This window comes from Lepidochelys kempii, chromosome 4 (assembly GCF_965140285.1).
Source record: "Lepidochelys kempii isolate rLepKem1 chromosome 4, rLepKem1.hap1, whole genome shotgun sequence".
In the NCBI taxonomy this organism is placed as follows: Eukaryota; Metazoa; Chordata; order Testudines; family Cheloniidae; genus Lepidochelys; species Lepidochelys kempii.
Genome location: NC_136383.1, coordinates 54709112 through 54722818, shown reverse-complemented (window position 1 = coordinate 54722818; position 13707 = coordinate 54709112). Strand labels below are relative to the sequence as shown.

The 13707-nt window shown below is 39.7% G+C and overlaps 1 protein-coding gene across 1 annotated transcript in view; it reads left to right on the top strand.

Annotated features, from left to right (window-relative positions):
* Positions 1–13707, top strand: part of TTC29 (tetratricopeptide repeat domain 29) — a 359710-nt gene that overhangs the window by 226880 nt on the left and 119123 nt on the right. Inside the window, exon 5 of the mRNA XM_073341296.2 lies at positions 1613–1798. Coding sequence (XP_073197397.1) covers positions 1613–1798 — 186 coding nt within the window. The remainder of the gene's footprint in view (positions 1–1612; positions 1799–13707) is intronic.

The following is a 13707-nucleotide window of genomic DNA, read 5'->3' as shown; positions in this document are numbered from 1 at the left end:
GTTGGGAATCATCAACAAAGGGATAGATATTGCCTCTATATAAATCCATGGTACACCCACACCTTGAATACTGCGTGCAGATGTGGTTGCCCCATCTCAAAAAAAGTTATATTGGAATTGGAAAAGGGCAACACACTGTCAACCTCTGGAACTCCTTGCCAGAGGGTGTTGTGAAGGCCACTACTATATCAGAGTTCAAAAGGGAGCTAGATAGATTCATGGAAGATAGGTCCATCAATGGCTATTAGCCAGGATGGCAGGAATGGTGTCCCTAGCCTCTGTTTGCCAGAAGCTGGGATTGGGTGACTGGGAATGGATCACTTGATAACCTGTCTGTTCATTCCCTTTGGGGCACCTGCCATTGGCCACTGTCAGAGGACAGAATACTGGGCTTGATGGACCTTGATCTGACCCAGTATGGCCACATTCTTATGTTCTCTCAGCATGCCACTAGGAAGTAATCTGCTATTGGTAAAGAGCAGGAGCAGACTGTTTTCTCCTTTTAAGCCAAGGAATTTAGGGTTTGAGTCACATGTACTTTCCAGAGCTGCTTTGTGGGCAGCACCTCTATGCACTATCCCTTATTCGTAGCAAAATATAAAGTTTCAGTCTTGCCGTTAATTTGTAACACAGTTTTTAAGGAACTAGAAACAGAAATCTACATGAATACTATTAGCCTTTTTCATTATTCCTTTTTACTTGTAATGCGTAAAATGGATATGAAAATAGTCAAGATTAGTTAGATAAATATGTTTAATATAGGATTTTTTTTTCAGATATTATTGGTTTCCTTGTTTTCCCTTTACCTCCTTCACTACAACCACTAAGGGTATGTCTACACTGCAATTAAAAACCCGCAGCTGGTCTGTGCCAGCTGACTCAGGCTCATAGGGCTCGGTCTTCAGGGCTGTTTAATTGCAGTATAGATATCCAGGCTCGGGCTGAAGCCTGAGCTCTAGGACCTTCCAAGGTGGGATGTCCTCATAATGTCTACACTGCACTTAAACAGCCCCTTAGCCCAAGTCAGCTGGCGTGGGCCAGCCACAGGTGTCTAATTGCAATGTATACATACCCTTAGATACAGACAGTGATTCTGTTTCAGACTCATGCCCATTCTGAATCCTGTCAATGCTTTTGCAGTCTCAATCAGTGGAGATTGTTTAAGAGTCATATAAAGCACTCCCTTCTTTAGTGGGATTGTGCTGCTCTAAGCTCTGACATTCACATAGCATTGTGTTGTGCTGACACAGGAGTATGCTTTCTAGTAAGTCCATTTCTGTTACAGGTACTTTTTCACATATTTTGATGAAATATATTTTGGTCTGTTATTCATGTTCATATTCCTGCCACAATTCATTTTTCAGTGGTGCTTTTACTTGGAAGTTTATCCCTTTTTCTTAGTTTATATTTGTTTAATCAAGTATTTATTTAAGAGAGTGTAACTGTATGTAGATGAATGGGGCACAGTAAACATCCCTTTAACTGATATGTTTATTATGCGTTCACTACTACTATATGAAAAGAAATCTAATTTTACCAAAGAGGCCTTCATCTTGAAAGTTAATAATGTTCCATTGTTGTGACTGAGTTGTCATTTTTTTTACATTTTAAGAGTACTATGAGGAGGTGTACAATAACCAACTTAATTTGGCCTACTGCTTCAACAACCCTGAGGACAAATGGTTAAGGAATTACTTTTATGAACAATGCTTAAGCACTGCTCAGCTGATCAAAATAGATGGTGGGAAAAAAGAGGCTGAAGCGCATGCAAATATGGGCCTTGTCAATGAGGAACAAGGTAAGTAACAGTTTATATCATTACATCAAAATGTATTTCCATTTTCACACAGTCACATTCTGTTGGTTTATATCTAATTACTCTGCACAATATTATACCATAATCTATTATTTCATGCTAAAATATCTGTGGGTTTGTGAAGTTGTCATAATTTAAATTTTTAGATCAGCAAATCTACAAATAGAACAGTTCATCATTAGAGACAGAATTTTGCACCCCATTAACATGCCAGTTGTAGTTTGAAGGTTCTCATTCAACTGAAAACAAGATATATGAACAGAGGAAGAATTTCTTTATAAATAAAGATGTTCCCTTGCTTTAAGGTTACCTCCTTTTGTCACATGCTGTTTGTTCAACTTCTCACTAGCTAATGTTGTCTCAGACTGTGCGCCTATGGTTATGTTATGTTAACCAATTACTCACCCCAAGGTGAGGGTTTACACCTACTTTAATCTGTGAGAATTCAGCCCCCAAGATTGACTGCAGTGGAAAGGTTACCAATAGAAGGGCGGACCTCACGGTGCATGAGACTACATAGTGCTTTTTCTGTAATAATTACTTTTACTAACCAACCAAACAATACACATACTGCAATCTGGTAAAGGAGAGAGACACCAGTACAGACAGTATAATATTTGTATTACTCTCACCAAGGCCTTATAGAAAAACCTCTCAATTGTCATCCTGGCATCTCTCCTCAACAAAGGCACACAGGGTGGGATACAGCTGTCATAACATGTTACGTTGACGCCCACTGGGGTTGTACATATTTATGAAAGTTTTAGCCCCTTTTCCTTATTTGAATTGCCACATCCCACTACTTTTTGGGTTTCCCGTTTTTCACAGGATAACTCATTAGTTCCCCTTGTATTCATTAACATTTATGTCACCTTGTCACCATGCTAACAGGTGGCTACCTTAGGGAAGTCTCTAACATTTCACCCCAGCTATCAACGGTCATCTTGTGATATCTGCTGATCTCTCATAACATTATTGTTCAAACTCAGCAATTATTTCCGAAACATCATCGTATCACAAACATAGACACAAGCTCAGCAGGTTTATGATTAATGTACTTATGGTAACTTGTCCTATGGCCTAATTTGGCAATGCTAAATATCGTACAGGCCTAATTACAACATTAATTAATACTTATATTTCACCTCCATATCCTAAATATACCCGATATCTTTTATCCTTGGCTACAGATTACAATTGGGTCCAGCAAAGAAAACCTTCCAAACGTATACCAAGTATAAGTCAATATTGTGTGTGCCAGAAACCACTGACAATCTGAAACAGAAGCTCTGAGATGTGTGAATTATGCCATACATCTCAATGGGAGGTCAACTTTGAATAATTATTTTAATTTATATTCTGGTACAACACAAAGGTTCTTGTTCAGCACAAATGAAGAGAAAGTCCTTGCCCTGAAGAGTTTTATGTCCTAAAAGACAGGAGACAGACAAAGCTAGGGAGAGTGGGATACAGTATACAAACAAAGATCTAATTATGCCAGTATCAGTGTCTGCTATCTGGGGATTATGGTGGACGAGAAGCTGGATATGAGTCAACAGTGTGCCCTTGTTGCCAAGAAGGCTAACGGCATATTGGGCTGCATTAGTAGGAGCACTGCCAGCAGATGGAGGAAAGTGATTATTCCCCTCTATTCAACACTGGTGAGGCCACATCTGGAGTATTGCGTCCAGTTTTGGGCCCCCAACTACAAAAAGGATGTGGACAAATTGGAGAGAGCCCAGGAGAGGGCAACGAAAATGATTAGGGGGCTGAGGTACATGACTGATGAGAAGAGGCTGAGGGAACTGGGCTTATTTAGTCTGCAGAAGAGAAGAGTGGGGTGGGGGGTTGATATCAGCCTTCAGCTATCTGGAGGGGGGTTCCAAATAGGATGGAGCTCTGCTGTTCTCAGTGGTGGCAGATGACCAAACAAGGAGCAATGGTCTCAAGTTGCAGTGGGTGAGGTCTAGGTTGGATATTAGGAAAAACTATTTCATTAGGAGGGTGGTGAAGCACTGGAATGGGTTACCTAGGGAAGTAGTGGAGTCTCCATCCTTAGAGGTTTTTAAGGCGCTGCTTGACAAAGCCCTGGCTGCGATGATTTAGTTGGGGTTGGTCTTGCTTTGAGCAGGGGGTTGGACTAGATGACCTCCTGAGGTCTCTTCCAATGCTAATCTTCTATGACCTAGCTCTTGTTAAGTATCTCACAGCTGATGATTATTATTACATCCAACTAATATGCTTGTATCATAAACTCACATGTTTCCAGATGCTCAAAGTCCCAACTATTCTCTACCCAGTTTCCCCTTGACAACTTCTAAAGTTCAGTTATGCACTTTCAAAAATCTGCATCAAATTAGGGTGGGACTTTTAAAAGCATTCAGTATTGTCTTAATTCTGTCCCCACTGAAGACAATGTTAAAACTCCCATCAACATCAGTGGGAGCAGCATTAGACCAATTCTGTGCACTTTTGAAAACTCCTCCCTAAAAATGTAGACAGACCATCAAATAAATTAGATTTTATATTAAATTTAATAACAGGGGAGCTGCTGTTGCTGTTATACTCATTTTCATATTTAGTTCAATAAAAACCTCAATTGTTTTATTTATCTGAAGTAGCTGAAAAATCTCCAGTCTGCTGGACTGGAGCGTCATAGAATGCAGGCTCCTTGCCACATAACTTAGGTCAAACTTTCTGTGGAATTGAGCCTTGGTCGCCTGAATTTAGGCTCAGGATTGGTATGTTACATCTATCCTATCCTAACGTAGGTTAAAACTGGTTTAGTGGTTTGATCCAAGGCCTGCTGAAGCCAGTGGAAAGATTCCCATTGGCTTTGCATCAAGTCCTTTATGTTTAAGTATCTTATTACTAGGTGTGGTCATAGAACAATAATTTAAAATTGGATTCTTACATCTTGTTGTTCTGTAACATATTAAAATCAAATTCTGCCATCTTTTTCCCAGTGAATCCCATTTAATCCATCATAATAAATGATTCATTTGGTGTTTGAATTGTTTATGGCTAGTTTTTGTCAATAAAAAATTACATTTTTATTGTAAGAATTTTTGAGAGACGCTCAGAGGATTGTCTTGAGTATCTATGTGGAAGTTATATGCATATTTCTAAACAGGGTCTCCACAACTGCTATGCTTGCAGGCAGAAATAATTTATGTTCAAATACAAAAATGTATTAGAAGAATGTTAATGTTGCAAAGTGAAGCACTCAAAAGTACTGAAATATCAAAGTTAAAGTTACGCATGCTAGTTGTCCCTCTGTACATATACATTATAAGGCATGTTTTAATTCAGTGGTCACATACAATTTTTCCCTTGCAGGACTCTAGATTCATTCAGGGTGAACTTCACCCCCAAGTGTGAATGGCAGCACTGGGAAAATATAGCAAATTTGCCCTATTTTTTATTTGTAGATATGTAATGCTTAGAACCCGCAGTTAGAGATCAAGATTCCATTGTGCTAGAGATTGTACAAAAAGATGAGCACTGCCCTGAAAAGTTTACAATCTAAGTGTAAAATGAGAGACAGCTGATGAATAAAATGAACAGATTGGGTGAGCACAAAGAAATGATTTTGGTGCTAAAGTCTTGTGCTAGATTTCACTCACAGAGCATTGAATGCAGCAACTGTTAAATACTATTTACCTCAATCACTGCAAACCATCCAACCTGTGGATGTAATGATGTAGGGATCCCCAGTGGGTTGCTTAGCCAGTATCTGGAGTTTTCCAAACATATTGCTGCAAACCAGCGTGCACACGTGTCAGTTGAGAAGGAAACAAAAATTCCAGCCTCTTAGGACGATTGGAGAAAAGATCCAATTTTTCAGGGCTTGCTTTTATTTCCAAAAACAAAACTCAAAATCATAACAAATCAAGTCAAACAGCTGGGTAATAACCACTCATGTCCAATTTCATCTCTCTGGGAGGAAGGAGGACACACCCATCCTCTGTGATGGTGTCCTCTATATCAGCTTCTCCTTTCCTTTTTACCATTCTACCCAGATCAGCAGTGCACCAGATGGGAAACTGGTAGCCCCAGAGTCCTTTTAAACTTGGTCACAATTCTGTCGCAGAACATAGTCCCTCTCCTTCCATCTCCACTTCCAATTGGAATTTCCATGTACTGAACAGATGGGCAAGGATTTGAAGATGGCAAGATCAATGTGGCTTTTTTATAGAAAGTCTCGGTGCCAATGAAGCATGTGACCCTCAACTAGATAAAATACTTTTAATGGTTCCAGGTCAATGTGGAGCAATTCCAGGGGTTGTGAAGGCAATATGCCCTTTGTGACAGGGACCATCATTTTTGCATTTAGCACCCTGAAGTTCTGGTCCATGGCTGGGGTTCCTAGGTGCCACCACTATACAAATAATAGATAATATTTAGAGAACTGCTGCTGGTGCTGCTGCAAAGTAGCTTAGGTCCAGATTCTGAAACCCTCATGATGAGTAGTAGTTTACTCTCCAAGTACTCCTGTTGGGTATTAGAATCTGGCCCTTATTCTGTGTACATCTCTGTGTGATGGCATGTGTCAAGGCTGAATCCCCACTCTGTCACTCCGAGTGCAGAAGTGGGGGCCCGCAAGGATTTTAAAAATTAATACTTGCCACTCTAGGCTTCTATTAAACTCCCAAGGTTACAGCTTTTCTCTGACCTTGGCTTGGTAAATGCTGCCACCACCCAAATGCAAAAAAAACCCAAACCTTTGAACCCAGGAAGGAGCACTTGGGAATTCCTCCCCGTACCCTCAAGCCCTTTCACACCCCACACTCCTGGGAAGAGCTGAGAAAGTCACAGCTAATTTCCTATCAGCTAAACAAACAACATGCACAAACCTCTTAGGACACCAAAAATCCAATCCTGTTCTTAAAAAAGGTAAATTTTATTAAAAACAAAAAGGGAAAAAATACATCTGGCACTTAGGCTTTTTGCTAGATCTTAAAAGAAACAATGACAAAATGGAAGCACCCAAAACAGCTTTCTTGGGGGTTCAGCTTAAAGGTTACAAGCAAACAAAAGCATCTGGGGTTAGCACAGAGGAGATCCACAAGCCAAAATAAAGAAAATAAACCTGATCCCGTCTAGTTAAACATTCTGATCTACTTACACATTTGGAGTTCAGAGAAGTAGTTCTAGGTATGATCTGATGATTTATGATCACACCTGGCTTAAACTGCTTACAGCATTGCCGCTCTGTCCCTCCAGCCCAGAGAGAACAGACACAGGGAAAGTTTCTTTCCCCATTTTAAAAAGTTCTAGCCTTCCCATTGGCTCTTTTGGTCAGGTGCCCACTTTTTCTTACATAAGAATGGCCATATTGGGTCAGACCAAAGGTCCATCAAGCCCAGTATCCTGTCCTCTGACAGTGGCCAATGGAAGGTGCCCCAAAGGGAATGAACAGACAGGTAGGTTATCATCTAGTGATCCATTCCCTGTCACCCAATCCCAGCTTCTGGCAAACAGAGGCTAGGGACACCATTCCTGCCCATCCTGGCTAATAGCCATTGATGGACCTATCTTCCATGAATCTATCTAGCTCCCTTTTGAACCCTGTTATAGTAGTGGCCTTCACAACACCCTCTGGCAAGGAGTTCCAGAGGTTGACAGTGTGTTGCATGAAAAAATACTTTCTTGTGTTTGTTTTAAACCTGCTACCTGTTAATTTCATTTGGTGGCCCCTTGTTCTTGTATTATGAGAAGGAGTAAATAACACTTCCTTATTTACTTTCTCTATACCACTCATGATTTTATAGACCTCTATCATATCCACCCTTAGTTGCCTCTTTTCCAAGCTGAAAAGTCCCAGTCTTATTAATCTCTCCTCATACGGAAACTATTCTATACCCCTAATCATTTTTGTTGTCCTTTTCTGAACCTTTTCCAATTCCAATATATCTTTTTTGAGATGGGGCGACCACATCTGCAGCCAGTATTCAAGGTGTAGGCGTACCATGGATTTATATAGAGGCAATATGATATTTTCTGTCGTATTATCTAATTCTGTTCTTTTTGTTGACTGCTGCTGCACATTGAGTGGATAATTTCAGAGAACTATTCACAATGACTCCAAGATCTCTTTCTTGAGTGGTAACGGCTAATTTAGACCCCATCATTGTTTTCCAATGTGCGTTACTTTGCATTTATCAACATTAATTTCATCTGCCATTTTGTTTCCCAGTCACTCAGTTTTGTGAGATCCTTTTGTCGCTCTTCGCAGTCTTCCTGGGACTTAACTGTCTTGAGTAGTTTTGTATCATCTGCAGATTTTGCCACCTCACTGTTTACCCCTTTTTCCAGAACGTTTATGAATATGTTAAATAGGACTGGGCCCAGTACAGATCCCTGGGGGACACCACTGTTTACCGCTCTTCATTCTGAAAACTGACCATTTATTCCTACCCTTTGTTTGCTATCTTTTAACCAGTTACCAATCCATGAGAGAACCTTCTGTCTTATCCTAGGACTGCTTATTTTGCTTAAGAGCCTTTGGTGAGGGACCTTGTCAAAGGCTTTGTCTGCATGCTTGTTGACCTCCTCAAAGGATTCTAGCAGATTGGTGAGGCATGATTTCCCTTTACAAAAACCATGTTGACTATTTCCCAACAAATTATGTTCATCTATGTGCCTGACAATTTTGTTCTGTACGATAGCTGCAACCAATTTGCCCAGTACTAAAGTGAGGCTTACTGGCCTGTAGTTGCCAGGGTCACCTCTGGAGCCCTTTTAAAAATTGGCGTCACATTAGCTATCCTCCAGTCATTTGGTACAGAAGCTGATTTAAATGACAGGTTACAGATGACAGTTAGTAGTCCTGCAATTTCACATTTAAGTTCCTTCAGAACTCTTGGGTCAATACCTTCAGGTCCTGGAGACTTATTGCTGTTTTGTTTATCAATTTGTTCCAAAACCTCCTCTAATGACACTTCAATTTGGGACAGTACCTCAGACCTGTCACCCAAAAAGAATGGCTTAGGTTTGGGAAGCTCCCTCATAGCCTCAACAGTGAAAACTGATGCAAAGAATTCATTTAGTTTCTCCACAATGGCCTTATTGTCTTTGAGTGCTCCTTTAGCATCTCGGTCATCCAATGGCCCCACTGGTTGTTCAGCAGGCTTTCCGCTTCTGATATATTTTTAAAAAATTTTGCTATTACTTTTGGAGTCTTTGGCTAACTGTTCTTCAAATTCTTTTTTGGTCTTTCTAATTATATTTTTACACTTCATTTGCCAGAGTTTATGCTCATTTCTATTTTCCTCATTAGGATTTACCTTCCACTTTTTAAAGGATGCCTTTTTGCCTCTCACTTTTACTTTTTTGTTTAACCATGGTGGCTCTTTTCTGGTTCTCTTACTATGTTTTTTAAATTGGGGTATACATTTAAGTTGAACCTTTATTATGGTGTCTTTAAAAAGTTTCCACGCAGCTTGCAGGGATTTTACTTTTGGTACTATACCTTTTAATCTAAATCTAACCTCATTTTTGTGTAGTTCCCCTTTCTGAAATTAAATGCTACAGTGTTGGGCCGCTGTGCAGTTTTCCCCACCACAGGGATGTTAAATTTAATTATATTGTGGTCACTATTACCAAGCAGTCCAGCTATATTCACCTCTTGGACCTGATCCTGTGCTCCACTTAGGACTAAATCAAGAATTGCCTCTCCTCTTGTGGGTTCCAGGACTAGCTGCTCCAAGAAGCAGCCATTTAAGGTATCAAGAAACTTTACCTCAGCATCCCTTCCTGAGGTGATATGTACCCAGTCAATATGGGGATAGTTGAAATCCCTGATTATTATTATTATTATTGAGTCTTTTATTTTAATAGCCTCTCTAATCTCCCTGAGCATTTCAGAGTCACTAACGCCATCCTGGTCAGGTGGTCTGTAATATAGCCCTACTGCTATATTCTTATTTTTTAAGCATGGAATTACTATCAATCGTACAATTTAGTTCATTTAAGATTTTTACTTCATTTGATTCTACGCTTTCTTTCACATATAGTTCCACTCCCCCTCTGACCTGTTCTGTCCTTCCGATATATTTTGTACCCCGGTATTACTGTGTTCCATTGATTATCCTCATTCCACCAGGTTTCTGTGATGCCTATTATATCAATATCCTCATTTAATATTAGGCACTCTAGTTCACCCATCTTACTATTTAGACTTCTAGCATTGGTATATAAGATTTTAAAAACTTGTCATTTTTTGGCTGTCCCCTATTGCATGACGTAATTGAACGGGACTTTTTTTCATTTGACTGTTTCTCTTCAAATCCTCCCTGTATTTTATCACTTTCCATCCTCTCCTCCTTATTTGGACATAGGGAATCTCCATTTATAGATCCTCCCCTAAGGGATGTCCGACCCACATGCTCCTCCGCCCCTGTCGGCTTTCCTCCAGCCCTTAGTTTAAAAACTGTTCTATGACCTTTTTAATTTTAAGAGGCAGCAATCGGGGTTCTGTTTTGATTTAGGCGGAGCCCATCCTTCCTGTATAGGCTCCCCATCTCCCAAAAGCTTCCCCAGTTCCTAATAAATCTAAACCCCTCCTCCCTACACCATCTTCTCATCCACGCATTGAAACCCTGCAGTTCTGCCTATCTAACTGGCCCTGCACGTGGAACTGGAAGCATTTCAGAGAATGCTACCATGGAGGTCCTGGACTTCAATCTCTTACTTAGCAGCCTAAATTTGGCCTCCAGGACTGCTCTCTTATCCTTCCCCATGTCATTGGTACATCCATATACCACGACCACAGGCTCCTCCCCAGCACTACACATAAGTCTATCTAGATGTCTCAAGAGATCCACAACCTTCGCACCAGGCGGGCAAGTCACCATGCGGTTCTCCCGATCATCACAAACCCAGCTATCTATGATTCTAATGATCAAATCGCCCATGACTAATACCTGTCTCTTCCTAATAACTGGAGTTCCCTCCCCTGGAGAAGTATCCTCAGTGTGAGAGGATACCACAACATCATTTGGGAGGAGGGTTCCAACTATGGGATCGTTTCCCTCTGCTCCAGTTGGATGTTCTCCTTCCCTGAGGCTTTCATCCTCCTCAACAGCACAGAGGCTGTGAGACAGGGGGTGGGACCATTCTACTGTGTCCCGGAAAGTCTCATCTATGTATCTCTCTGTCTCCTTTAGCTCCTCCAGTTCAGCCACCTTGGCCTCCAAAGTTGTACACTATCTCTGAGGGCCAGGAGCTCTTTGCACCGAATGCATACATACGCCACCACCCCATAGGGCGGGTAATCATGCATGCTTCATTGGGTACAATAAACTGGGTAGCTCCCAGTCTGTTACTGGACTTCTGCCTGCATTCTCTTTTTACTCCCGAAGCTTGTTCCCTTGTTGGTGCTTTGTTTTTATCAAGTGGTGTTTTGACCTTTAAGTGCAAACTTCCCCTGCTCACACTCCCCCTGTAAACTCCCTCGCCAAACTCCCCTGTTAGCCGCTCTTCTTCGCTAGTTCCTCTGGTCGCTTAGGAGCAGACTTTTTAAAGCCCTGCTCTGCCTGAGTAGCCCTGCCCCCGGTTAAGGGTTGATTGGATGCTTCGTCAAGAAGCTCCTAGCTCTCAGCCTCACGTAGCAGGCCACTAGGCTCAGCGCACACACGGTCAGCACACGGTCCCCAAAACAACAGACCACATGGTATATTTCAGTTACGCAAACTTACCCCAAGCCTCCCGCAATCGCTCCTCCTTCACCTGGAGAAGTCCCTCGCCAAACTCCCCTGTTAGCCACTCCTGTTCACTAGCTCTTTTTCTTTACCTGGGGGGATTTTTAACCCTTTAAAAATAAAGCGAGTAAAGAACAGCTACCAACAGGGATTTTACAGTTAACTGGCTGGCTGGGTATCCATCGAAGGAAGCTATCCCCACACTTTATTTGTCACAGCATGTTTTAGTTTCACTTTTTTAGAATGCAAAAATGCCTTTTTTCAAAAATGTCTATACAATGTAGTGATTTGGATTGACTTACAAGGGATATCTTGCTATTAAGAAAAAATGGACACAGCAACACTTCTATTATCTCTTTGTTTTAAACTCTGAAGTTTAAAAGGATCAGAAAGAATATTCCTGGGAAATAGTTTCTGGACTTTCACTTTGAGAAGGTATATGATTTTGTCTTCAGTCTTAAAACAATGAAGAACTATTCAAAAATATTCACTTTTACACTGTTTCCTGTGGCATTAAAGTTTTTGATATACAAAATAAGCCATTAAAAAGAAACATTTGCCCACAGATATCAGTAGAGCCAGTTGAAAACTGGAATTCTCATTCCACAGGAAATTCTGAGATTTTGAAATTTGGTTTCATTCTGAATTGGAATGAAAAGTTGAACTTTTGGATTATTTTTTCAACATTAATTTTGATTTTATCATTTTTACTTTTGTTATATTATAATTTCAAATATAATATACAAGTTGGCTTGTATATTATGTAATATTATAAACCTTGAACATTGCAATTATAAAATCAAAATTAATAATTGATTTCAACCTTAATGAAATTAAATGTTTTATTTCAGTTTCCTGCTATAAATTTTGACAGAACACTTCTATTTCATCAAATCAGTATTCTCTCATGAAAAACTGTTCCATCAGAAACGTTTCAACCAGTTCTGGTTATCAGTTATACCTCCTTTGCTAAATAAAAGAGGAAAACAGATGATCTCATATACCACTCAAATGCTAACTTTTTAATGGCAACTATTGCACTTGTAATATTTTAAATGATGGTGAGTATAGTATTTTGCAGGTTCTTATAATCTTGGGTGTTGTAACTGGAAAATAATATAAATTTTCTAATTTGTAAGCCTTTAAGAAATACACTAGTCTAGGTCACATGTAATATGTTTAGTTCTTAAATATTATTGTAACTCACAATTTGATTATGAAGAAATATGACTATTTGAATTTTTATTTATCATTATCTTTTTATTGCATAATATACTAGTAATTGTATTTTTATGGAGAATTTTCCATGTAGCATGTATTTTAGTCTTTTAATCTTTATTTAAAAAAAGATTAATATCCACTGGGAACCAGATACTATTATCTTGGCTGGCCAGGTTAGGTTAGGAAAGCAAAACAGGGAAAAGAGTTTCCATATATTTCATAACTCACTGATTTACCAGGTGCATTTTCCTACATTACATTTCCTGGGAAGGAAAATTTTTGAGATTAGTAATTAAAGCCCATTTGTCCAAGCTACCTTTTGAGCAAAAAAAGAGGAGAACTATTAGTAGGTTAGTTCTGAAGACCATTTCATGCCTTTCCAAACATTATAGGCTTCATGTAGTGGCCCTGTCAGATCCCACAATTATCTTAGGTAGTCAGTCGAGAAATATCACTAACTCCTGTCTTTAGGTTCATACGCGTACTGCTGTTTAAAGATTTTTATGTACATCAGAGGATCTGAAAGGCAGAAAATTGACTTTTCCTTCCTGTAAAAGAATGAGTTTTGCTCATCAGATCTCATCATTTGGAATCCTACCAAACATTGATTTTATGTAATCATATAAAAAAACCCACTGTTTCTAAATTATTCTACAACTTCATTATTTTATACAATAGCTGTTTTATTGTTCTAGTTGCATGAGAAGTTAATGTGTCAGATAGCTAAGGAAGCACTTGACTGGAGAGTGTGGCATCAGAGGCTTAAGAAGTAGTACAGTAGGAGAAAAGGTCTTCAGATGCTGCTGCTTTTCCCTGCCAGTCAATGGCCAGAGGGAAGCACCTATAAATCCAGATTGACAGATCTGAAGACTAGACAGATTGAAAAGGCTTATTAGATAATTGAGTCTATCCCCATCCAAATGCAGGATGTAGTTTCCATATAAAGAACAGCATATTATTACATAG